The sequence below is a fragment of the Carassius carassius genome, chromosome 11 (assembly GCF_963082965.1).
Source record: "Carassius carassius chromosome 11, fCarCar2.1, whole genome shotgun sequence".
NCBI lineage: Eukaryota > Metazoa > Chordata > Actinopteri > Cypriniformes > Cyprinidae > Carassius > Carassius carassius.
This window is the reverse complement of record NC_081765.1, coordinates 22,762,268-22,788,798: the sequence shown is the minus strand read 5'-3', so window position 1 is coordinate 22,788,798 and position 26,531 is coordinate 22,762,268. Positions and strand designations below refer to the sequence as shown.

At 38.2% G+C, this 26,531-nt stretch overlaps 1 protein-coding gene across 8 annotated transcripts in view; it reads right to left on the bottom strand.

Annotated features, from left to right (window-relative positions):
* The window catches only part of LOC132153037 (probable ubiquitin carboxyl-terminal hydrolase FAF-X), a 35,376-nt gene extending 9,670 nt beyond the window's left edge, over positions 1–25,706 (bottom strand). For 2 of the 8 annotated variants that reach the window (XM_059562153.1, XM_059562156.1), the window contains exons 1-33: positions 25,448–25,706; positions 21,521–21,774; positions 18,842–18,990; positions 18,581–18,660; positions 18,273–18,385; positions 17,551–17,769; positions 17,286–17,401; positions 16,948–17,199; positions 16,712–16,850; positions 16,362–16,514; positions 15,980–16,084; positions 15,598–15,804; positions 15,301–15,437; positions 15,065–15,103; positions 14,370–14,503; positions 13,663–13,750; positions 12,825–13,167; positions 11,490–11,585; positions 11,184–11,395; positions 10,839–11,079; positions 10,532–10,681; positions 7,593–7,713; positions 7,387–7,517; positions 5,889–6,167; positions 5,058–5,183; positions 4,679–4,816; positions 4,407–4,573; positions 4,007–4,115; positions 3,746–3,892; positions 3,507–3,653; positions 3,193–3,400; positions 2,815–3,034; positions 2–193 (exon numbers count right to left, since the gene is read on the bottom strand). In XM_059562153.1, coding sequence (XP_059418136.1) covers positions 2–193; positions 2,815–3,034; positions 3,193–3,400; positions 3,507–3,653; positions 3,746–3,892; positions 4,007–4,115; positions 4,407–4,573; positions 4,679–4,816; positions 5,058–5,183; positions 5,889–6,167; positions 7,387–7,517; positions 7,593–7,713; positions 10,532–10,681; positions 10,839–11,079; positions 11,184–11,395; positions 11,490–11,585; positions 12,825–13,167; positions 13,663–13,750; positions 14,370–14,503; positions 15,065–15,103; positions 15,301–15,437; positions 15,598–15,804; positions 15,980–16,084; positions 16,362–16,514; positions 16,712–16,850; positions 16,948–17,199; positions 17,286–17,401; positions 17,551–17,769; positions 18,273–18,385; positions 18,581–18,660; positions 18,842–18,990; positions 21,521–21,616 — 5,054 coding nt within the window. In that variant the 5' untranslated portion in view covers positions 21,617–21,774; positions 25,448–25,706. Of the gene's footprint in view, position 1; positions 194–2,813; positions 3,035–3,192; positions 3,401–3,506; positions 3,654–3,745; positions 3,893–4,006; positions 4,116–4,406; positions 4,574–4,678; positions 4,817–5,057; positions 5,184–5,888; positions 6,168–7,386; positions 7,518–7,592; positions 7,714–10,531; positions 10,682–10,838; positions 11,080–11,183; positions 11,396–11,489; positions 11,586–12,824; positions 13,168–13,662; positions 13,751–14,369; positions 14,504–15,064; positions 15,104–15,300; positions 15,438–15,597; positions 15,805–15,979; positions 16,085–16,361; positions 16,515–16,711; positions 16,851–16,947; positions 17,200–17,285; positions 17,402–17,550; positions 17,770–18,272; positions 18,386–18,580; positions 18,661–18,841; positions 18,991–21,520; positions 21,775–25,447 lie in introns of all 8 variants that reach the window. The other 6 variants (XM_059562154.1, XM_059562159.1, XM_059562155.1 and 3 more) reach the window with 6 other exon arrangements.
* Positions 25,707–26,531: the final 825 nt, after the last annotated feature.

Here is a 26,531-nt window from a genome sequence, read left to right as displayed (position 1 = left end):
CCGAAATTGCTTCCAGAATCCCCTAGGCACGTAATATTGCAACCTGGAGGCAGCCAAGTGTCCAAAAATGACCTGCAACTGCCGGAGAACCCCAATGTTGTATTCCTTCCTGTCTTCCGTCTTACTGAGAGGTTTGTCTTCAAACTGGTGCTGATAGCCAAACACCTCATCCCGTGGATCCACATTACTCTGCAAAATTAAAGTTTAAAATTAAACTTTTTTTAAAATGCCCTCAGCTCCAGGAAGTACCAACATGGCATATACACTCCAGAGATAGCTAAATTTGTCAGTCACTTGGTACTGAGAAAGGATGACAGTCATCATCAGGCATGTACAACATAATTTAAATTTAAATGATACTAACTAGGGCTGTGTATTTGCAAAAATCTGGCGATATGATACACATCACGATACAGGGGTTGTGATACGATATGTGGCGATACATTGCGATACTGTTAGCAAGGCGATATTTTTAATTTAGGAATAGGACATTTTGTTAGGAAAGCTGTCATTAAGAACACAATTCAGTTCAAGTTTATTTGTATAGCGCATAATACTAATCTTTCCAAAGCAACTTTACAGAAAATTAAGTTTCTACAATATTTAGAAGTCGCTTACCAGTGGTGACTGTCAGTGTATGTACATATGGCAGAAATGTATGGAAAAATCAATTAAAGTGGTAATGAAACAGACGATGAACACTATTGCAATAACTATTGATTAGGGATGGCCGTTAGACGATAGTATCATGTATCGACATAAGCAGATTTCTCTGTCGATAATCAAGACAATATTAGGCTCATTTTCCTATTAATGTATTAGATTATAATAATTACTATTATTTTTATTTGCCGGCTTATTATAATTCGGCTATCAAACTGCCCAGCTATTTCACTTCAGCACCGCATTTCACACACACCGGGCGTGCGAGCGCAGGAGAAATAGAGCCTGTAGTCGCTGAAGTGGTCCGCTTTGACTCGGATAAAATCGTTAAATCCATGAAGTGAAAGTTATAGAAAACGAGGAGCTGGTGTCCCACACATTTCATGGCTGGTACACGACAACGCACTCTTCTCAAACATGAGATTTATTTTTAACGCCAAGAAAGAGTTAAAGTAAAGATAAAATAATAACAAGACGGCAGATCAAACTTATCCATAGATGGTTCTTAGTCCTTCTCTTAAAGACTAATCACTTAATTTATAACGCACACTGTGTGGTGATGACGTAAAAGGACTACAAGAGAACCACTATGGATGATAAGTTTGCTCTGCCTCATTATTTTCATGCACTCCGCAATATAATGTGATGCATGCAAAATTCCATCCAGAAACAGACGTACATTGTCTGCATATATAAGGAATTTCATTGCACTTTAACAAGTAATCTGAACAGTTTATGTGTGTAATATTTTAAAGAGCCCTCACTAACGGAGTTTAATGCCACAGTTATGTTAGAATGCATCTCATTCTTGTTTCTGTGGCGGTGCGTCGAGCTCGTCATGAGGTGTGCGGTCGGGAGCGCTGACTGATGCATCAGTTCAATTCAACTTTACTCCAAATATTTGAACTCAACCTGTTTTAAATATTTTAATATTGGGCATAAACTAAATGCGTTAAATATAGTGTTAAACTGCTGGACTTTAAATGAAATCTACTATTGATTTTGCACCTTTGACTGATTTTGCAGAACAATTAGACTGATAACTTCCGTGCGCAGATGCGGTAAATTTGTCACAGGATGCACAATATGACAGTTGCGTCTGACTATGTATTAACTAGCTGTTTTAAATACAGTATTTTTATATTTAAAGTTAGTTTATCAGTATGTTTTAAAGTATATTTTTTCGATTATTGGTGATTCCATAGGCTCTCTCTCGCGCACTTGCACAGTTTAAAACACCAAATAGTTCTGCTATGACAAGAACAAAGATTCTCTCTCTTGCTTCACCCATGCAAGATAATATCGTGTATCGTCGATCTCACGGGCTGACGATATGACGATTTGAAAAATTACCATATCACCCAACACTACTATTGATTAGGGCTGTCACTCAGGGCCGGCTCTAGGTTATTTGGTGCCCAAGGCGAGAGAGCCCCCCCCCCCCCCCCCCCCCATGTCATGAAGGGTAAAATTAGCTATATATAGACCAAACTCATTTTTTGCACCAGGCTGTAAACATGTTTTTTTCTGCTGTAAAGTTGGGCATATTAACATGGGGAGTCTATGGGATTGACTCCCTTTTGCAGCCAGCCTCAAGCGGTCAGTCAATGAATTGCAGTTTTAGTCACTTCCTTGTTGGCTTCACGAGAGCGGGAGGTTGCCGCTCGGCTTTATCAGACATTACATGCAAGAAGAAATTACATCCAAAATTTTCTGAAGACAGTCGGTTTTCTTCAGAAATACAGTGATATAAAAACACCTGCATCGGGTTTCAATTTTGAAACATGCAGTGCTCATGTTTATTCAATAAAGTCAAAGCCTTTTGGAAAATCTATTTGTGGCCCTGACTTTCAATATTCAACATCTTATATGGACCAAAAAGTGAGTAAATTGCCTTCACACGGTTTGTTGAAATTGAATTGAAACCTAATGGAAAAACTATGGAATACCCCGAATTAAACTAATTATGTAAACTTTGAGCACTTTGCGTTCACACTGCTCAATTTAAGAGGATCATACCCTGACCTCCTCTAGATATATTTGTTTTGCTTTATAATCCAAGCTTATTTGAAACATTCACATATAGGGTAAAATTCTCTTGAACACAACACCGTCTGAGACTGCGGGAAATAAACCATGTTAGGCAGTACCTCATTATCTTGCTTCTCGTCTCCAGACATATCATCTTCCACATCACTGCCCGTGCCTTCAATGGCCAGGATACCATTCCTGATGGGAGGAATCATGTAGAGCTGCTGGATCACTGAGTTCATGTAGCAAGTCGCACCTGCATTTTTCAGACCCACAAACCCCTTAGTGGGCCTTGGGCCAACTGGCGGCAAATATTCCCATTCTGTAAGTGGTTCACAACCTAAAAGGTACATACAAAAAACTGTTTAAAAAAAAAAAAAAAAGTAAATTACGGAATTATATGTATATATATATATATATATCATAAAAACTAATGGGATTGAGTAGACGGTTTCTAGGAATCCGTATCTGCAACACTTCTAACATTAGCACACACACCTAAATAGTACATATCAGTTAGTGTGTCCACAATCTGCTTGAGATTTCGCACACATCCGACAGCTAATGCCACCAGGAGTTCAAAGCCGGCATTGATTGTGGCTGGGGTGCAACACACAGGTATGGCCTGCTCAGTGGGGAATTCTCCACTCTTCATATATTGAAGGTACACATTAGACGCTGGGAACAGGAAGTCATCCATTAACTCCTATATGGTGCATGGAAAACAAAGGAAGATCAATTAGTCTGATATGGCAATGCAGAAAAAATGTTTTTTGCTGTTGTAATTAAGCAAAATTGGCCAATGAGTTTACCTTGATAAGACTAGCACCTCCTTTTTCACAGCCAATGTAGAACTTCTTCTCTGGGGTCTGGAAAGCTAGTAGCTCTTTTGTGACACCAATGTGACCTTCCAAAATGGTCTCCTCAACCCCAGGCTCTCCGGTCCTCTTCACTTCATCCTGGGCAAAAAAAATTAAAATAAAAAAAAGTGTCACACACTTAAGTTTACACCATTTTAATTCCAAAAATAAGTTTAGGTAAATGAACATACCCGTATGCGCTTTAACCAGTCAATCTCATTGTTTAAAAGAACTTCTGCATTAGGAAGATTAATGTTGCTGTTATATGCATAGTTGAGTAAGTGCCTAAGAAGAGTGAAGTAATCAGCAGCATGCTTTGCCCGCTCTTTTGCAGTGCTCTGGAACACAAAAGGACAGGACAAATATGACTACAAATAATGAGATGTTCTGAATTAAAAAAGAAAAAGAAAAAAAGCCCAGCTGTGTCACATAGAAATATACAAGACACTTACACCTAAAACTGTGAAGAGGAGGGTGATGAAGAAGAGAAGAGGCCTATGGCCCATACAACATCGGGTGGCCATGAGGAAGAACTGTTCTTGAGCCATTTGACGAACAGACCTAGAAACAAACAGTACGCACTGAATTAATTTCAAGTTCAAACATTCAATCCCTCAATTAGCACTGGTAAACTTTAGGACCATATTGTAATTTCTTTTTTTTCACCATTTTAAATGTTTAAACAAATGTATACACCATTTTAACAATAAATTAAATATACAATTAAATATTAATTTTTAGAAACAATAAAAAACATTTCTGAAAGTCTGGTATAACTTTATATAAAAATATACAAAGTTCAAAAGCAACAGCATAAAAGGGATATCTGTACTCTATTTTTAGACAACTCACTTGTTTTGGCAGTGCAGCAGCAGATCTATAATGAAGGTCTGCCAGGCCTTTTCTTTGCTAAGTGCATCTAGTGCAGTGGGCATAAGGGCGAAACACAGGGTCATGACCTCCAGAGCTTCACAGCACACCTGCTCATCTTCTGCATCCGGCTCATTGCCAGCATTTGTCTGCAGGAGATCACACATTATAGGCATAAATACTGAGTCTGATAATACTAAATCTGATTCTAATGAATCACACATAGGGATTTTATTTTTTTCCCAATACACCACCTTCTCGTAGATCTTGCTGATCTCCTCATTAGAACTGAAGACGTGCTGAACAGAGCCACAGCCAGAAGCCCAGACTATCTTCTGAACTGCTCGAATGACACAGATATCTGGGATGTACTTGGAGGCCTGGAAGAAGTTCTGGGTACAGTAAGAGAAAGACAAACTAAGAAAACTGACCCTGAAACATGAGGTGTTTCCTCAGTTATTTCCTTTGTACAACTCCATTACACACAAAGCAAAAAAGAGGTTTCAACAAAACACTTTTGATCATAATATACATTTCAGATATTTTTATTCAAAGCAGCTGAGGACATTTATTCGAACAATGCAAACAAACCTGTTTCTGTAGGCGATGACAGCGTGGTGTTTTATAACATACCTCATCTGAGATCTGTTGGGCGAGGCGGATGGCCACGTTCCGCAGCATGCACTCGGCGGAGGGGTTGGGGATATTCTGCAAGGCGTTCTGTAGCACTAGAGCCTGGTCATGTGTGGTCTGGTTGATCTATGAATAAATTAGAAAAGTGCAGATTCATGCTAGGTCTCCATATCACTTTCAGTCTCTCTCTTGCAGTTTATTTCACCAGGATAATCTTTTGTAACATAAGGTCTTCATTTTTAATCAATTTAATGCAGTCCAGCTAAATAAAAGTATCAATTCCTTTAAAAAAGATTTACTAAGCCCCAAATTTTGAACAGTAGTGAATACACATGAAGTTTATCACAATGTGAACTGTTAAGTGAGTTAGATACACTAATGCAGTTTCAAAGTTATAAACGTAACACTCTGGTTTAACAACCAGTGCTAAACCTATAAAATCCACTCAGTTAAAAATGGAAAAAAAGAAAAAAACCAAAAAGACACTTGCAGCGTTTCAAACAGAATTGTGTTTTTGCAGTAAGAAATCCTTACTTTCCCATTACCCCATAATTGGTCCTAATTAAAATACTAAGGCTGTGCCAAGTTTACTTTTATGAGATGCGGTACTAAGCCAAGCACACAAGTGAACGCAGGTTCACTTTTACTCCCTGAGACGTCAAGTCTCTCTTTTATGCCTTAGCTTCAGTTTTAAAGTCCCAATATGATATGGAAATGTATTAAATAAACTGAGAGTCTAAGTTTTGGTCCTTTTCTTAAATTTCATGAAGGTATTGTGCTTATACTTTTCCTTGAAAGGAACCGTTAGGAGCTAAAGCAAGAGCAACTTACAGGCGATACAGGGATAGTCCCCTCCACCACAGGCTGGCAGGCCTCCGCCACGGACTTCACATGGCCAAAGCCTACAGCTGTAAGCAGCAGTTTGGCTATTTTTAGTGCGTTGAGATAAGCTCCCCGCCGGGTCTCCATGTCAGCATTTGGCAGAAAGTTATTTCTGGTCAGCATGCTCAAAACGAGGGGCAGCCCACCACTCTTCAAGAAGTTGTACTGGAAGTCACTAGCATCCTCACCCAATGTCCCACTGGCAGGCATGAGCAAGGCGTACACAACCTGAGACACATAGAGACATTGTATATAGCAATAACTGATGCCAGACAAAAAAAAAGCCTTTTGGGACAAATGTACTGTACCCGTTTTTGCAAATTAAAAGTATAAATATAAGATGACAAAAACATGAAAAAACGAAAAACTCCTAAACTAAAATAAAAATGAAGCTAAATATACATAAACATACATACACACACACAATACACCAATTATCTGTATTTCTAATCATTGGAATGTTTTCAATCAGTAAAAAAAAAAAAAAAGCCGATTCAAAATATAAATAAATTCAGAAAAAAAAAGTACATAATCCTAAAATTATGCTGCTTTTGTTTAGTAAGCACAGTGTTGGATAAGTTAATCAAAAAAGTAACAGATTACAAATATGTATGCTGGCTTAACTGTGTGAGCATTAAAAACAGAAAAAAACTTACATTTAAAATGGTTCCGATTACAATTTGAAAACAGTATTGATGAACATACAGTGCATATTTGATTGCTAAAAATGTATCTAGCTTCTTTGTATACAGAGGTGATGTGGGCGTTTACAGGCTCGCTCGTCTCACGTGGATGATTACAGTATGAACACAGCACTGTACGTGGGCGTGATCACATTACAGATAATGAGTTCAGATGGGAAAAACTTGACCTCGTGTTGGATTCATATGGATTACTTTATCAGAGAACATTTGTTTTAGATAAGACTTACTTCATTTAAAATTTGACACTTTTTCAAACTTTCCATAGATCTGTTTCTCATGTCTGTGTGTGAAGTGTTCGCTGAGTTTGTTCATTTTAGTGACACGTTCCAGAAAGTAGTTTGTGGAGACAGAGACAGCTAAAAGCGCACCCTGTATATTTTCTTTATTTTATGAAAGCACAATCTTTTAATGATATTGTGAGTGTACACAAATTAGACAACAAAGTACACCCTTCACAGATTAAAATGATGTATTGCACTTGTATGTATTATCAAAAATGTTTTTTTGGGCATTTTAAATTCTATTGCTGTTCTCAAGGCAAAAATGCAAGTGATTGTGCTGGCGCCTCCGTCAACCTTGCGTAAAATGTGATTTTAAAAGGCATATAATTGTTTTTTTATAACACTACATTTGCAACGTAACGTTACTGTGTAACGGGATATACTCAACTCTGGGTATGCATAACCATATGTCTATGCTTGGCTAGTTTCATAAAATATTTTCATATTGAGAACCAAACAAACCTCGATCAAGTAAAGCACTTGAGATGGTGATGGTCCAAAGAAACGTGAATCCAATGTGGGACTAAGGCTGTTTTCGCCAAGTTTGGCGTGATCCAGACAAATGGCTCGCAGGTTTTCCACTGTGGCATTATCTGAAAGGCAACAACAATGAGTAATGAATAGAGACGGCAGATTGGAGCAGACATCTAATGAAGCATATAGAGCACCTGGAGGCATGAGCTTCATTAGAACACGAGCTCCGTCCCGGAGGAGAGGCATGTTGAGATTACAGCCCAGGTCTGCAACTTGCCAGAGGAAAGAGATGTAGCGTAGGTGCAGGGACATTATCTAAGACAAAAAAGAATCGGAGGTTACACTTAAAATTGCCAAACAAAACATTAAAAACAGTTATAATAAATGCAGTAATGAATGAAATACTAAATCCAGACATTTAGCGAATGGGTTGTGGGGGGGGGGGGGGGGTCATTTAATTATTTTTTTTAATAACTGACCGTTACATCAAAGTCAGCTTGAAACTTTCATTATTAGAGGAGGAAACACATTCCATTATGCACCATACTTGTTTGTGGGCATGTCATATAGTAATCTAGTACTTTAAGTCACTATTAGACTCTTAGGGTAGACACACAACAAACCAACACCAAAGAACCTGTGCTGAGGAACAGGGCCATATTAAGAGTGGTGACCAATTTGCTGCCCTAGGCAAGATTTTACCTGGTGCCCCATGCATCACAGCCCATTTCACCCTGTCATTGTGTTCATGATTTAGCATATATATATATATATATATATATATATATATATATATATATATATATATATATATATATATATATATATATTAGTGCTGTCAACGTTAACGCGTTAACGCATGCGATTAATTTTTGTCTGGTTTAACATGTCAAAATATTTAACGCAATTAACGCAGCATCCGTATTTTCTGCCATCCGTTGGCTAGCTTTACATTATATGATCACGCTCTTATTAATTTAAATGCTTTTAAACATTTCAAGCGCAGCAAGACAAAAGAGAATGCGCTGTCTGTGAATGCCCTTATGTGACACATACACACGTACACACACACACACACACACACACACACACAATGCATAGACAGGGCGCCAGAATCCAGTTCTCTTAAGCGCTTGAACTAACAATAAACATCCCAAAGTGCCAGTTTTGTCGATTATCCTCATAAGAGCAATCTTAAATGATTTATATAAAGTCTAAAATGAACAAAAAGAGTTGTGAGAGAATGAGGCGAGATCCATAGACAGCGTGTGTGTCTGCTCTTAAAGGGACAGCAGCCAATAAAGCTTCCTGTCAGTAAAGTTAAAGAACAAAGGGAACAGAGAAAATGACTCGCTGCTCTTGACTAAATAATTTGTAGCTTTAATAAGGATTAACTATTTAATTTATAGTTTATGCAGTGCAGACTGCATATAACTTTGATAACTTTATTAAATTTCTGTATATTTCCTAACTGTTAAGACAGGAAGGGCAGGAGTAAACATGACATTTATTATGGGTTTATGTTAACATTGTTTTAAGTTTACTTAAATTAAAAACTGTTATATTTTTGAAGCCTAATAATAAATGTAAAAAAAAAAAAAAAAAAAAAATCAGTAGCTGTATTAATATCAGTAATACTGGCCTTCATTCATAAAAAGATGTCATTTAAACAAGTATTTAAATTTAACTGTGAAATTATTACATTAAAAAATATATTAAAAACGTACAAAAACATTTCTTTTTTTATTGCGATTAATAACAGAAAAAATGTGTGATTAATCTAGTTAAAGTTTTTAATCGATTGACAGCATGATTTCTAAAGGATCATGTGATAGACCGGATGTCACATGTAACACTGAAGAATGGAGTAATGATGCTGAAAATTCAGCTTTGCATCACAGAAATAAATGATCATTTAAAAGTATAATAAATTGAAAACAAATTATTTTAAATTGTAATATATCACAATATTACATTTTTTTCTGTATTTTTGATCAAATAAATGCAGGCGTGATGAGCAGAAGAAACTTCTTTCAAAAACAATATAATAAATAATTTAATACATTAATAGGAGAATGAGCCTAATATTGTCTTGAACATCAAAAAAGATATCTCTATTGTCGATACTATTGTCTATCAGCACAACACTACTGAGGAGGGCCGATTGTGGTATCTCATCGCCAGGATCGGGGTAAAAAATATGGGAAGCCAAACACAGCGAAATTGGGATGAAACAGTGCGGTATTAAAGTGTTTGCGTAGCACTGACCGGTCATTGGCACGGCTCAATGGACCGAGCTGCGTGACCGACTCGACAGCGCAGAGAGGACGTGTTTACCAGCGCCACTGAACTGACAGCACGGCGCAAATTAATCGCACCAGCGCGGCGCCGATCAGTTTCAACAGTGCAGCATGAACATTCTTCTTCTAATAATGTTTTATGGCGGATGGCCATAAACTTTTGGTTTGCGTGAGAGAACATAACTATCCCACACCAGCAGGTGGCAGTAGTCTGTATTCAGCATTCCAACAGGGAAACCAGAGAGCTAGAACAGTGTATATACAAAGCAAGCAGCGCTTTACCATTGTTTACACCAGCTGCACTCATTACCAACGGATTTGTGTAGCTTTTTTCCAATCAGGTCTGCTAAATTGCAAATGGCACTAGTATTGTCAGTCTTTGGTGGTCTTCTTAAGAAAGAAAGAAACTGACAGAATGACATCAAGTGTCTGTACGTTCCCTCTAAACTCCATCATTGGTTTGCTTTCGTCAGTGGTATTTTTTTTCTTGTGTGCTCATTTGCAAAGCTAAATAGCCAATCTGAGCCCTCTTTCTCTCCGACAAGCTGATGATGTCCGACTAGATGCTCAAAAACCACCCAAACATTGCCTTGATGGGCCAACCGTAGGCTTGGTGTTTTACGGGCTTTAAGCGACTGGAAAATATACAGATCTCTCAGCAAAGCACCATGGATGGATATATACAAATTATCAACATAGCTTCAGACATTTAAGACATTTCTCAGCTCTTGATTTTTTGTGACCATTAATGCACTCCCCTTTCAATGTATGCAATGTGTAAATAAATAGACAGATTGGTTCAATTGTATGCACTGAATGGCAAAGAAGCTCACCACGCCAGGAAGACAGCTCTCCACTTCAGGGTTTGGCCCATCACTGAAGTGATTGCCATGGTTCCCAGGGGAGCCAGTAGAGGAGTCTGAGGAGCTGTCTGGACTGGAAGGCATATTGGTGCTAACCTGGGTGAGCTTGGCTGTGATGAGCTAGAGAGAGAAAAAAGAAAAAAAAAGGCACTCTTGTAAACTATAACATATCCTATTTAAATGACCTCTACAAAAAGGGATATTTAATGGGAGGCAAAGGTTGCGTGAGCAAATTGATACTGAGCAAATTGAGAAAAACAGCCAAGGAGATGCCTACAGTTTTATCTTTGAGGTTTAGCTGCCCAATTAGCTTCCTGTCATCTGCTGGGTCAATGATCTCTCCCCCGATGAACAGCTCAATTTTGGTGTGTGTGCTGTTGGCCTTTATTCGATTCAGAATACAGCGTCGCACGGAGCCAATTGTGTCGTTGGTATGTGACCAAATATCCAGATCATCAACCTGTCGGCCTTGGTTTGGGAAACGCACAACTAGTGTGATATGCTTTCCTCGGAAAGCCCTTAAAGAGAAAAAAAAATATTTAAATAGACTTTATTAGAATCTGGCCATCACAGACTGGCAAAAATTATTGAGTTAATTTATGACAGGTTTGAATGGGTCTACCTGGACATGGGCAGGATGGTCCTCTCCTCATGGTAGTCACTGTCACACTCAGTTATATACTCCCTGAGCACCGTCAGTACTCTCACCATACGGATGGCCTCCTGTCTGGCACAGTTAATGCTGTCTTTATCTCCATCCAGCACACACAGAGTGTCATAGGAGGCTTTGAGACGGTCAAAGCAAGATTGAATAAAATCCTCATGGATCTCCACCTGCAAACAGTCATTTGGCACATTTTAAAAACAAACTCAAGATCAGCCCAACATTCATTAAAGCAAGTGATATGCTTTTCCACTGTATTATTACCTGATTTGCTTGTAATTTTGGTCCGAGGTTTGTATAAATCTCTTTAAGCAAGTCAATTGCTCGGCTAGCAATATCATCACTTCCTTGAATCACAACCTGTCAAAGGAAAATAGATGGTTTGAGCTCAGGTTGACTCATATTTATTATATTACAACAAAATATATAACTGTGATGAGATCATCCAAAAGTTCCATCCAAGGGCATATTCCCAAATGTTCTACTTGACATTTTGTTAAAATACATTGACATATTTTAAAAGACAGACTAAGTCCCAATCCCAATTCTAGCCCTCAGCCCTTCCCCTTTCTCCTACCCCTCCGTTTCGCGCATTCATGTGAATGGGTAGGGGTGTCTTGATTCTCTTTTGGTTGGAGGGGAAGGGGTAAGGGGAAGGTCCAGATAGCCCTTCAAACACAGATTTTTCGGGACCACACTTCAAACGAAGGGGTATGAATTATCTCTGCAACATGGGTGCTACAGCGAACAAAAAGACACATAAATGTCAGCTTTTTTGGCATAAATAAAGATTTTAACGAAAAGTAATCATTTGTTTTATGTCACATTCAATTGTGAGTTCATATTAACGGTCATGTTACTCAAAGAAATGTTTGCAAAAAAAAATTAAAAAATCGCTAATATTTGCTAACGTCATATCATTAAAGACTGCATGATAGTGCCACAGCGTATGATCAGGGTGATAACTGCCGTAGACATTGATGGGGGCTAATCCCCCCAATAATTAGAAATCGCTAAAAAAAATTCTCAAATATTGCCTATTCGAGAGAGAGAGAGAGAGAAATGGAAGTTGGGTGTATTCGCGACTTTATCTTTTTAGAGTGAGTTTACTTAAAAACAGCGATTGTATACCTCTCGTCGCTGGAAAATATAATGTAGCGATTCAGTATTTAAACTCTTTAATAAAAGTCATGGGGCAGCGTTGACAAGTTTATTTTGTTTATTTCGATTTCCGATATGTGTGTGTCAGTAAGCAGCTCATTAATACAGAACGATAATTAAAGACTCTAATGCACACCAGTATATGTGTGTATTGTAGGAGCTAGACGACGAATGATGACGTGTGACGGCATAGTAGTGGGGTCCCAATCCTTAGGGGAATATTTTCTCCCCTAACCCTTGACACTCTGTTTCAAGGGACAAGGGGAAGGGGTAGGCGGAGGGGAAGGGAAGGGGAAGGGGAATGGGAATAAAATAGAATTGGAATTGGGCCTAAACTAAACCGACTAAAAAAAAGAAGGCATTTGAGACCGGTAATATCCCAGAACAAGCAGCTTTAAATATACCAATGAAGATTCAGCAGCTCTAATTGACTCTTACCCTCCACAGGTAATCCAGCCCTATCAGCTCCAAGTCATCCATCATGTATGCCCGGCGTTTTGCCACCAGCTTGCCCTCCCTGCAGTTGACTGCCTTAAAGAATCGTTCAAAGCATTTCATCCCGTTCTCTGTCAGCAGCGAGGGGTCAAGCTGCAGTACGTTGTTCTCAAAAAAGTCCTTGTTGATGTCAGGGTCAAGGTCGGGTTCGTCCCCCATAAGTTTGGAGTACCATTTGAAACAGGCCTCCCGATCACACAAGAACACTGCGTTCTCCGCCAGGCACTTCCAGATCTGCTTAGCCTGAGGTGCACACAGCCAGAGTTGCCCATCTTTCAGTAAGAACCTGAAGGATGAGGATATTTAATCATTTGTTATTTAGGGGGTCTTTAGAGAGCCTAAGAACTTGCTGTTTTAATAAAGACTTAGTGGTGCAGACCAAATCCATTTGATGACAGAGCTTGATTAGTGTGAAAGCTGTTTTCTGAAATAATGGTGCCAACCAAGAAATTGTCTGTTCCTTGCTGTACAAGAAATTTACCATTGACGACAAATAAATTGCCTTTTATATTACAATAGTCTAGAACATTCTGTGTGTGTTCAGGTTTGCTATTACAATCAAAAGGATAGAAACCAGAGTAAAAAAGTGAAAATCATATATAAAATAATTATCACCTAGCTACAGTGATAAACAGCTTATTCTAGTACACTATAACACCTATTGTTGACAAAAATGAGTAATGTTTAGAGCAAAATAATGTGAAGAGAGTAAATAATGGAACTGAATTTGGATTCTGCGATCTATGCAGTGTATAGGAAGGTTGTTATACAGTATAAATACCTCAAGAAATTGAGCCGCTCCTGGACCTCCTGAACATGACTATACCGACTTCCTGGTCTAACCGTCTGGGGATCAAAGTCTGTGTGTTCTGATAAAACATAAAAAGTTAGCACTGGCAAATGTTTAATACTTTGGCCATAAAAACTAAAAATATATGTTAAAGGGGTCAAGACATGCAGGTTCGAATTCTGATGTTTTTTTGTACCAAGAAAAGTCCAGTATTTATAAATACGGTAATTTTCCACCCACGTTTTCACTCTCTGATGAACCCTATCCATGCCCTGCTTTACAGCATGTTGCTTTTTAATACTCGAAATGGCAACAGGGTTCCAGACAAAAGAAAAAAAAAAAAAAAGTGTATATTTTTTTTTTTTACTTTTACAATGCAGTCATATGGTCGTGTTTATGTCTCCTTTTACAGCATCAACATTTTAATCCATCTCGTAGATGACTTTGGAACCAAGGTTCACTTAAAGTGGGAACTGAGGCACTCTGAGCTATCAATCATGCCCCATTAAAGAGCGCCAAAATGGATTTATTGTTTGCATTGGCATGTCAAGGAGAATCGCGATCTCACAATTCTCTCTACTTTTTTGTACAGTAACCTGTTATGTGTGTAAATATCAGGCACATTTTGATTCTCCATTTCCATTTCTAAAGAATAAATGGGTATGTCCATATATACAAATAATGTTAGCCTCACAAACCTTTCGAGAACTGCCTCATATTCTCCATGTATGCAGACAGGTTCTCCGCTACAAGAGTGACCAGTGCATGGTTGTGCTGCAGTTGGTTGATTAGGTCATGTCGATAGAAGACATGCGGGTTCCGTTGCGTTTGACTAAAGAAAGTAAGAAAAACACATGACTGGATTATCCTTCCCATCGTAATATCCTCATTATATTGCTTTTGTTTTCTTCAAACTAAATTGTATGACAATGGACTTTTTAGGTATATAGCTAATCAAAACTTAAATTTACATTAAAGAAGCAATATCCCTAGACTATCACAACAAATGCAGAATTTTTTTTTTTTCATATTAAAGGTGTTGGAAAGTATTAGAAAATGTGAGTTCAGGCTTCTGCGATTTTATTTTCTCCAACAGACTCACACATTTAAAGCATCCCAAAGGAAGAGTGCACTAAATCCAGACCATATACCAAGAGTATGCATTTGTAAGATTGTGAAATGTAACCCACAGCTGCACTCTTACTGTGAGAAGCTTTATATGCATGAACCTCGCCCACAGGCACTGATTGGTGATTTGATTAGATGGTGCAGGAGACACCAAGCAGATTTTCATTAATTACAGATTTACTGAAATCCAAAAAACAAACTTTAGCTTTAAAATTAGTTATAATAATGATGATGATAATATTTCCCAAAATTGCGGTCCACTTACCCCTCTAAGCTCTTTAGTAAGTTAATAGGTATTTTCTTTCTGAAAAACAACAGGGATGCGTACGATACATTTGCTACATTTACATGCTCTTCCTAAAATGTGTGGGTAGTTTTCATGTAAATATTCTTGAATAGGAGCAAAAATTCTTTTTTTTTTTGTTAATATATGTATTTTTTGTACTGAAATAAGTATCAATGTAACAGATGGTTAAAGTTGGCTGAGTTGAGTTGCATTACCTTAAATTCTGGGGGGCTTCTCCAAAGAGGCTACAGATCTCCCGTATTTGCTTCAGTGCAGGAATCACCCATTTGTCATTAGTTCTTAATTCTTCTATGAATCGGTCTATCCACTGCATCTTCTGTGTATCCCTGTCCTACAACAGTAAAAAAAAACAGTTTTTATTTCAATGTCCTCAATGGTTTACTCACTCTCATGTGACCAAAACATTGAATAAAATGACTTTTGTTCTGCACGAAAGAAAGAAATTCAGTCCATTTTTAAGTGAACTATTTAAATAAAGCTGATCAGGATACCTGGGAACAGCTATAGTCCAAAATCTTAATATGAGCACTAAGGGCCTGGTCCATGATATCCACAGGAACATCATCACTATGGGCCAAATTCCACAGCAGATTGAGGACTTTGTGAGCCATCACACCATCCTTGTCATCCTCTGCCAGTCGACGAATCAATTCCAGTAACTTCTCTCTCTGCTTTTTACTTGCATTAGTCCAGCTTTCCTATAAACCATAAAATGATTCCTTTGAGGACAGAGATTCTGTAATTGGTTGGAATGCTAGTAAGGCACACATAGCAATCCTGAGTCTTAATGAATTCCCTATAATTCATGGTCTCTACATTAAGACAATCTTTTCTTATGCATCAAATTGCAATCGCCAGTTCATTATGAATAACCTTGAAGCAGTCAAAGAGATGGTCCAGCTGTTCAGGTGAGAAATCCCATGCCAGCTTTGCGAGGAGATCATGAACATTCTTGACAATAGCCTCATGTTTCCCTGCCTGAGGATATAGATAGCATTATTACAATTAAAAAACCTGTTTGAATGACAAGATGCAGCAAAGTTTACTAATAAAGCAAAAATGGCTGCAAAAGGTAACATGTTAACAAATTAACTTAATTTAATATTATAGCCATGTGATTATGTTGATTGGTTCATCGTGTTTAATTGTAGGTATTGTATGGCTTTGCATGAAAATCTTGAATGACAATAATACTATGATTAATCATTTTACACAACAAATATTAAAATCACACAGAAACTTGAAAATGGCTCACTTGAGCGGCCCAGATGTTGTCCAGGTCCTGAAGCGTTAGGGCCTTTTCTTTGATGACAAACCGCAGGATCTTCTCCAGTTTCTCCACATACTGTGGCTGATGAAGACTGTCTCGCAGCACAATAGACAAAATATTGTTCTGCTGAATCCATTCCTGTGGGAAATGTATGCATGTTCAGTTAATGTGTAGATACAGATTTGAATCAAAAATGTTACTTCCATTGCCTCTAAGGCCTACACATACCTAAATAACACACCAAGTTTTGTTAGCCTAGTATATTCAATGATAATAACTGGAGAATGTTACAAGCTTTGCAAACTAATTCAGTTAAGTACTGCAGCATGACTTACTGCCATGCGTTCTGCTGTCAGCCACTCTTCCTCTTCAGGATTGCCATGACGATGCGTGTAGTAGGAAACACTTGAAATCACCTTGTTCACTTCATTTAGTGCATTCATTTTGCCATTAAAAGAAGAAATCTGCAATAACCTGTAACAAAAAAGGTCAATGATCAAGAAAAATGTTTTAATATGTTAATGTTTCAATATGCTGCACAATGTCTAGTTTTAGCTGATGTTCAGCTCACCTAAGTATCATCTTTAACCTAAATATCTCTAAATTCTTCACTGTTTCCTCTTGTCCTGGTACTCGGGAAGCCAGGTTCTTCAAAGATTTGATTATCATAGACAGGGCATCGTTTTTGGCTTCGTTCTTGGCTTCCTTTTTCAATTCCTCATCTGTGAGGTTTTCTAGAAACTGGGGAACCATTTCTATGATGGGAAGGAAGTACTTCTTCACTGTGTGCAAAGTGAGAAACTCGTAGCACTGTCCAAAAGGCCTGCAAAACAAACAAGTAAACCAAACCTTATTAAACTAAATTCCAGGTTCCAGGCAAATAAGTTAAATATGCTGAACTGTACGTACTTAATGAGTGCAGCAATGATCTGAACATTCAGAGCTTGGCCACTCATGAATCGATCATGCAGAATTTGAAACCCGTTTAATGTGCCAAATTTGTTAATTAAATCCACCAACCAGCCCTGCAGGAAACAAATGAACAGCAAGTTTTCTTTAAATAGACCAATACAGCAAAACACAAGAAAACACTGAAATTAAAGCAGATTCATAAACAGGTCATTGATGCATAAGACATCCGTGGATTTAAAGTCTGGCACAAACACCCACTCACCTTAGGAGAGCGAGGGTCAGGTGGACGGGCAAAAAGCTCATCCTCAGCAAGCTGAACCCCAGCAGGCACCGACTCAGAGGGCCGAGTACCATTGTAGATGTGGAACTTACAGTGGGGGTTGGCGGCCATCGCCAAGAGTTCTAGCAGAGGGAACCAGTCCTGAGAGAGCTTGGTCACACACAGCTCCACCAGTCGGTGGGCATTATTAATGATGCACCGCTGCCGAGAAAATGAGACCCAGATCGACATGTTAGGTCAAACACACACCATCCTAAAAGTATTGAGTATGTTGTGGCTTTAAAATAGACTGAAATGCAACCATAGTTGATGCACATTACATCTTAAATTGTAAAAAACAAAAAAATAATCTATATTTGAAGTGCCATTGAAGCTGATCCTAGAGCAGCCATGGAAGAGCTAAACCAAGCCTCATACGAGAGCGATGACTCAGCTCTGTGTCCTAATACTGCCTCTGTTTTACTAAAAGAAGCTCTTTGATCAAAGCTTTGGCATTTCAATCAAAAAGCCAAATTAGATGAAGGCAACCAAAATAAACATTGTTTCTTCACAGTCGCCCAAAGTAGTAATCAATACTTGAGCGGACAGACCTGACAGCCAAACGGTTAGTAAAACCCTTTATTGTTCAAACAAAAAGACAAAATGTGCTGCAGAAACTAAGGGAGTGATGAAAACGGCACCAACACACAAGTTGCAGGACTTACATGGATCTCAAATTTCCATCCACTAACAGCTTCATCTGTCAGTATTTTTGTAAAGGATATTGTCAAGCCATCTCTGAAAAACCTCTGGCATGCTTCACACTTGACATCAAGTCCTAGAGACAGAAATGAAAGAGCAACCTATCAGAACCTGACATTTACACAGGCTGAAGAATTCCTTCAAGAGCAAAAGAGAAAGCTTAAGATGATGCAGATAAAGGTAATAGTATTTCTGCCACTACTCAGCAGAACAATTTATGAAAACAGAAAGAATATTAAATGATGAACAAGGCCTAAAAATAAAGCATTACCTTTTTTACAAAGATCTATAGCAGCTTCAAGGAGAACTTCTAATTCACCCTTTGGCAAAACTGGAACGACCCAGCGAGGCCTGTACATATAAAAAACAACAAAAACAAACCATTAATCAACATAATAACATCGCTGATAAAACACAGATGTGTAATCTCACTAAATAAATGTCCTTTAATCAGTTTCCTTGTAGTTCATCTCCAGTGCTCCTGATTTAATTATAAACATTATTAGACCACATATAGGATACGAGCCCTAACCTGTTGATCATATCATCCAGCTTGGCCAGTTCAGTGTGGGGGAAAGCTGGCTCCTCCTCCTCCTCCAGGGGAGTGGGACTGCCCCCCTGACCCTGGTCATCTGGTGGGCTCACTGGGGAGTTCTCATTGGATGAGTTGGGAGAGGATGTCTGCAAGGCAAAGAGTTCACAGGTTTAGAAAGTATGTGACATGAAGATAACATTCAGGGTCATTTCCATAAACATAGAGAACAATATTAAGTGGCCTCATAACACAAAGTCTGCCAAACAGGCTATTAATGATGACATGAAATTATATTCATAATTTCAGTAAAAGTATTGTATTTAAGAATAAAAAAAAAAAAAAGTCAAATAATTTTTTTTTTTACTCTGAACTCTGAATATCATGTTATTTGATGCCAAGTTAGCATCGGAGACTATTCATAGTAAGAACAGGGTAAACTTAGTTTTTAAAAGATAGGCAAATCTATTCATAATCATAAACCATAGACAAACAGCATAAATAATCGACAAGTAATTTCTGAGATTAAAAGAAAATTCTAGACATTCTCCTGTTAACACTATGTTGTATAACTGACAGTAAAAAACAAGAAAGCCACACTCAGGAAACGTAAACCACCTTAATGACCTGTGTATCTTAGTGACGGGATAATCCTTCAAATAAGCAGGCATAAAGTATGTATCCATGTAAGGGATTAGAAGAATGAAAAAGCGAAAGAAAGATAAAAGCAGCTTTAAGATGCTCCAAGTCAGTTTCCTGTGCCATGTCAATGGATGCATGGTGGCTGGAGCTCTGCATGTAGAGCTGAATGGAGCCTGCAGAAACTTGGGAAATGTGGGGGTGTGCTGGAAAAGGCTCCTTCTGCTTGGCTGACCTACATAGCCAGTTTGCTTCTCATGTCTAGGCGCTACACATTTCTAACCAACTGGTGCGCTTTTCTCTGCCAGGCGTCTCATCCTCATTGATTCCTGCCTTTTAACATGCACTTGGTGAGCGCAGGTGTAATAGATAACACTGCTGCAGTCTATCCCTGGAGAACGTAACAATTGCCCTCTGCAAAATAATCAAAGGGAGTCAGCCGCTTGTCTTGTCTTTCGTCATAATCTTTTTTTTTTTTTTTTTCTAACCACAAATGCATTAAAATATTATTAAAACATTATTCAACCAGAAAACACAATGCTTCTGGGAAATCCAAAGTCATGGTAAGACCTCTCAAAAGACACCCACTTTTTTTAATCTTCTGAAACTAAATGTCAAAGTTAATAAAAAGCCACGGTGCAAGGCTGGCCAAGGCTGCACGATAAATTGCATGCGATATTCAATGTGCAAATCTTCATCACCTGCGCGCTTTCACATGGAGCAGCATTTACTACACAGAGTCGTTGTTCACTGACAAACTGCGCCAAACCACAATCATATTTTGCACGTTTTGCGCAGCTTTTCAGTGAACAACGACTCTGTGTAGTAAATGCTGCTCCATGTGAAAGCGCGCAGGTGATGAAGATTAAACGCTGATTACAGAACCGGGTTTACTGACAAGATGCGCATTAAATATCGCATGCAATTTATTGTGCAGCCCTAAAAGCCACACACACACAAATATAAATAATAACTCAAGCTTCAAAAAGTTTATAAAGTCATCAAGAAATAAACCCATTTGAATAAAGTGGTTGAATCCAAGAGACATGCTGGCTTTATAAGATGTTAACAAATTAACAGATTTAATTAAGGCTTTTATTTACATATAAATACTAATTAACACACACATAAAGCACATCAAATATGATAATAAACTTAAGCAGAAACTGATAACCAATTAAATTTTTCTCATCAAGGACACATGGTTGAGCCTATATTTACCACAGTTGTTGATGAGAAATGATATACAAAAATGGACTACATTAAAATATCTGCATTTATTGGGTGAACTATCCCTTTAATGTCTCACTGAGCTAGACTTTTAACTATCTGCATAATGCAAGGTCAACTTTACGGCATTTCATGTACTGCCCAATTAAAAAGGAAGAAAGATCTAAGAGTAATGCAAAAGCAAACAGTGTGTGGTTTGTCGCTTTACATGCCATTTAGTGGCCGGAAAACCTGAAATTAAGGATATTACAATATGAGGGCAGACAGCAATAAAGTAATTCAAAAAAATAAAAGATGCAGCAGAATGCAGTGGAAAAACTGTCAGACAACACTGAAAAAAAAGAAATGGAAAATGTGTGCAGTTTTTGTGATCAAAGTTTCTAAAGTACTGGTTATTTCACAGACACAACTACATGACATGAGTGCAACCATACATTTTTTTTTATATTTTGTGATATGATATGGGTGAAGTTATTTTATTTATTGATTTTTTTTTATGGTTTCCCTACAGTAACCTAATAACATTACCCTCTGTTGACATCCAGTGCAGAGCACTATTACAGAAACACATTAGCATTCATGGAAGTCGGGTTAATTTTTTTTTTTTTTTGATGGAACTCAAGTCAACTGTCAAATTGGATCAGATGTGGTTTGAAGAACATAAAACAGCACAACACAACGACACTGCATACCTCATTGATGATACAAATTCTCTTTGGCAACAGTTTGACTTCAATGACAGAAAAAAAAAAAAAAAGCAGCTGTCTTTCGACAGGGATCAGAATGGTAAACTCAAAATGGAGCACTGACCTGGTTCTGGGGCAGGGGTGGCTGGGACTGGCCATCCGGAGCCTGGCCCTGACCATCATTCCCTCCCACAGGGGAGCCACGGGTCGTGGCCGTCATACTCGACACGGGGCAGATCTTTGCAATCTTGTCTGCTTATGTCGCGGGCACACCAGAAGAAATCAGTTTCTCCTTAGGAGCGACGGAGAACCGGCACACTTCTAAAAGTGAAAGCACCACCTGGGGGACTGGATAAGTTGCAGAGACCATTGCATAACCTGAAAAATAAAGAGAATAACATCAGAATCTTTAAAACACACCTTTTGACGAATTATTTTTATGATGATTTTCATGATTACTGCACACACCATTTTATAGAGACTGCACTTACAAAGAGCCCATGAAATATTTTAGAGCCGAGTACAACTAGAAATAAATTTAATTAATATTTCAATAATTTCCATGCCATGTCCAGGCTTGGACCTCATATGTTTTTATAATAAAATCAATTTGAAAGTACTTCCTTTTCTAACATATTTCCTAGTGACCAGAAAAAAAAGGGGCAGTATGCACATCGTAGGTGTTGCACATCGGAAGAGAACTAGACCAAAGGTGAGAACAAGGTCTAAATAACTTTTTGGCTAAGTGACACAGTAAGGCCTAAATGAGATCTGCCAAAAAGGAAAAGGAGGAGCAAGTTTTCACATTATGATTCAAAATCACAAAGACAAGAAATTATTCCTTGAATCTGGTACAACAAGACCATGTGCATTAAAAAAAAAAGTAAACTGTGCCATTTTTAAATTCAAGCTTACATTTAACCATTCACAAAGCTCTTTCTCAATCATGCCATTTGTATACATGTAAATTATTTGGCATAGTATATTTAACATTTCATTTGTTCAACGAGTTCAAAATTGTTTGCTTCTAAAACTGAATGTGTTGACATTTTTCATATTTAAATCGCACAGACATGGTAGCACAGACTTGCTGTTTGGAAACTATGTTAAATTTCAAAATGAAGATTCTTGAAGATCCAATTCTAGTGGCCTTATCTGGTCATATATTGCATATCAATCACTACAAAACTACAAGATATATAGTGGGGTGGCACGGTTCGCTGAAAAAAAAACGAACCGTTCAGTTCACCAAACACGGTTCAGCATTCGCTGGGACCGCGGTTCAACTTAAATCTGACAAAGCATCTGTAATATGGTTTGCTATAAATAACATCTAGGACTAAAACAAACAGGGTTCAGTTAATATGCGTTTCTGTTGATGGATGCGCATTCTGGCTTCCCAGACATTACAATAACAGCGATGAGAAGAAAAAAAAACATCCCTGGACAAATCATTCACTTTTGTTCAATGCGAATGCCGTATTCTGGAATACAAGCAGTCATTTAATCCGTCATCACCTGGGTGCTGATAGCGCTCTCAGATGAGATCTGAACAGCACACGTTAATATGCATTTAAACTAAACTCATTTAAGCTTTGCCAGTTTAAACATTTAAGAGCCAGAGGACACGAGAGAAGATTTGTGAGTACGCTCAACCGAAACGCACAAACCGACACCTCGGAACGCGCGCAAATATTAAGCTCTCTCTGAAGTATTGTTTAAATGGACAAATTCAGACAAAAATTATGTCAAAATGCCCGTCTTGGTAAGTATCCTACAGCAGACATAGCCAGCTGAACGTAGGCCTACTGGATCAGTGCATTCTCTTAAAGTGTCTCAATATTCAATGCTGTTTTACATTTGATTACTTTGTTCAATTTCTGTACCTAAAAACTTATGCTAGACCTACCTGAAAAAAAAAAAAAAACGAAAATCACTGTTTATTGTTTGTATCTTTATTGTATTTATTTGTGCTGTTGCTTGAAGTTGGATAGAATATTCTTCTTTTTTTTAGTAGAAAGTATAGTTTTTCCATAAACATAGCACATACCGAACTGTACCAAAACTGTGACTCTAAAGCCGTGAAACAAACCGAACCGTGAAAAAGTTGAACCGTGCCACCCCTAATATATAGCTCAAAACATATAGCAGAGGGTTTACAACTATAGCACGTTATGTTTCCCAGGAGGATGCTGCTGGCTAGTGCAAAGTGCATTACATCATAGCATACAAAACAGGTACATAGATACAAGACCAAGTAAAGAAAAAGCAGTGCAGGGCACACACAAGCACACTGAGAACATGACACATTAAAAAATGAAGGAAAACCAAGGGATCTTTCTCATCAACACTTCTTAGCTAGCTGGACGTTTTTCAATATGCAAAGTATAATCGGAAATATAACAAGAAGCTGATGTTAAAAAAAAAAGTTTAAAGATTTAAAATTAAGAATACATTTCAGGAACTGATTTCTGTAACAGAGTGGATTTTTCGAAAAGAAACTTCTTGCATCCTGGCTGCTGATCAGGGTGAGAATTCCTAGTATTTCATTAATAAACAGCATTTCATTAATAAAAAAATAAAATCAATATTGCAGCATTATTGTAATTACAAAGTATTAAACAAAGTTTTAAACATGTACTGAAAATGTGATATCAAATGAAACGATTTATATATTCACACAATGAATAAAGAAATTTGACCAGCATGGTTCAATAAGGTCTTGTAGAGACCTAGTAGATTCTCAAATATCAGAAATAAATTTAAATGTAATTTTCAAATTGATAGCTGGTTGTCCTTCAAATAACAACACTATAAAACATAGAAGCATTCTGAGTAAAAGACTGTTTGAAACTTTTAACTGACCTGCCGGTTTGGTACTAATTATGGACATGCTGCTATAAGCATAATGAATACAAAAACATTTCTCTGAATCGATATGCACACATGACAGAGACAAAGCAATTATCTAATATGATACAAGTCGTTATAACAGATATTTTCACATTTGTCATAATAAACCGACCAGATGCCCAGAGATAAAAAAAACGTAGATTGATGTTCTCAGATAATGGGAGGAAACTAATTTTACTGTCACTTAATGACCAAATATGGGCGTTTCCCATACTGTCAATATAAATATTGGAGCTACCAGAAATAATTTCCAAATTCCAGAAAAAGTTATTATTGCATAAAAGAGGTGATACTGGCTGTCTCTCAAAACACAGTAAGCTGCCTATATATTCAGCATATGACGGCCCAAAATGCTGTCAAGGTAGGGAGCTAAATAGGTTTGAGGTCTCAGTCAGTTTGAACTCTGCAAACGTGCCTACGATGCCCAAAAATATTGTCTGGGTGGGCAGCACACTTTCTTTTGAGACACAGCCATTTATGCATTGGGCCTAGTTTGAAACTGTGGCAGTTCAGGCCCGTTTCCTCCTCCAAACACAATCAGTGATATAACAGGTTTATCCATGTAGCCAGCCATGCCTAAAATGTTATTAAGCTCTGGGGCTTCACTTGACACCATTTTTGAATATACAATAGTATTTTAGTACTCAAAAGCAAGAGTGAAAGTGAATGTAAATACAGCAACAGAAACAGGCTAACTTGCTAACGGCTAACAGCTGGACACCACCAAAACACAATCAGCTCGTGACAGCGAATTTAAAGCCATTAAAACATCAAAAAACCTCTTTTAATTATCCAACAAACCCATATTACAATTCACAACTTGGCAAAAACGAAAAAAGACCAGCTAGTGCCAAAAACAACCGACCTGCCCACGTCAAAACCACTTGTTTAGCCACAAATCATCCACCTCAATCTGACCTGCCCTTAAACGCAAATGCTAATTAGCGCGAATAGATCATAAAAGCGGATATGCAGGTAAAACGTGAGTTTATAAATATATAAGGGATGCTAAATATCCAGACGTCTTTAAATTCGCTCATTGAGCTGTTCGAGCTAAGCTAAGTGAGCACTCACTGACTTGCAAATCATCTGCTATTAGCCGCTAGCTTCTTTTAGCTTCGTACACAAACCCACTTACCGAGAATCAAACTGGATCTTTCCTCCATGCGACCCCAGATCGGATCATTTAAGTGCTGTTTAATAATTACTCAGCCGCGTGCATGTGCTTGGATGTCCCGATTATGAATAATACGTCTGTGTTGAGATCAGATCATTGGTTTATTGTCTGCTGTTGGGTGTTTTTCCTGCGTCACCAGCATCGACTGCTGCTGCCCCCCTCCCTTAAACTGCCTTCAGCCGCTCGCTCTCGCGCTCTCTCTCTCTCTCTCGCTCTCTCTCTCTCTTCGCTCTCGCTCTCTCTTGTGTCAGACTTGTTATGGGATGGAAGTAAATGAGAAGTATATCCGTGCACTAACTGCCTGGACTCAGCTGAGCATGCGCGCTTTTGAGGTCTGCTCGCCTACCTTTGTGACATTCAAACGTGTAGTAACATTCTTCTTATAACAAAATTAACGTTGTTGATTCTCCTGAACACATTTATAACTAGAAATGTTGCTTAAAATCCTTTGTTTAGTCATAAAACTGTAATATATCTTTGGACAAAAAATGCAAAATGAAGAATACTCTTCGTATTAATAACAAGTAACCTAATTCTCTTAATAAATTATTTATATTATTATTTACTGTCTCATCGAAATTTAAATTGAATATATATATATATATATATATATATATATATATATATATATATATATATATATATATATAAAGACTTGTGTGGTGAATTTTAAAGATAATATTTTGAAATGTCCATCCATCTTCTTCCGCTTATCCGGGGCCGGGTCGCAGGGGCAGCAGTCTAAGCAGAGAACCCCAGACTTCCCTCTCCCTAGACACTTCCTCCAGCTCTTCTGGGGGGACACCGAGGCGTTCCCAGGCCAGCCGGGAGACATAGTCTCTCCAGCGTGTCCTAGGTCTTCCCCGGGGTCTCCTCCCAGTGGGACGCGCCCAGAACACCTTACCGGGAAGGCGTCCAGGAGGCATCCGGAACAGATGCCCGAGCCACCTCTACTGACCCCTCTCTATGTGGAGGAGCAGCAGCTCTACTCTGAGCTCCTCCCGGGTGACTGAGCTACTCACCCTATCTCTAAGGGATCGCCCAG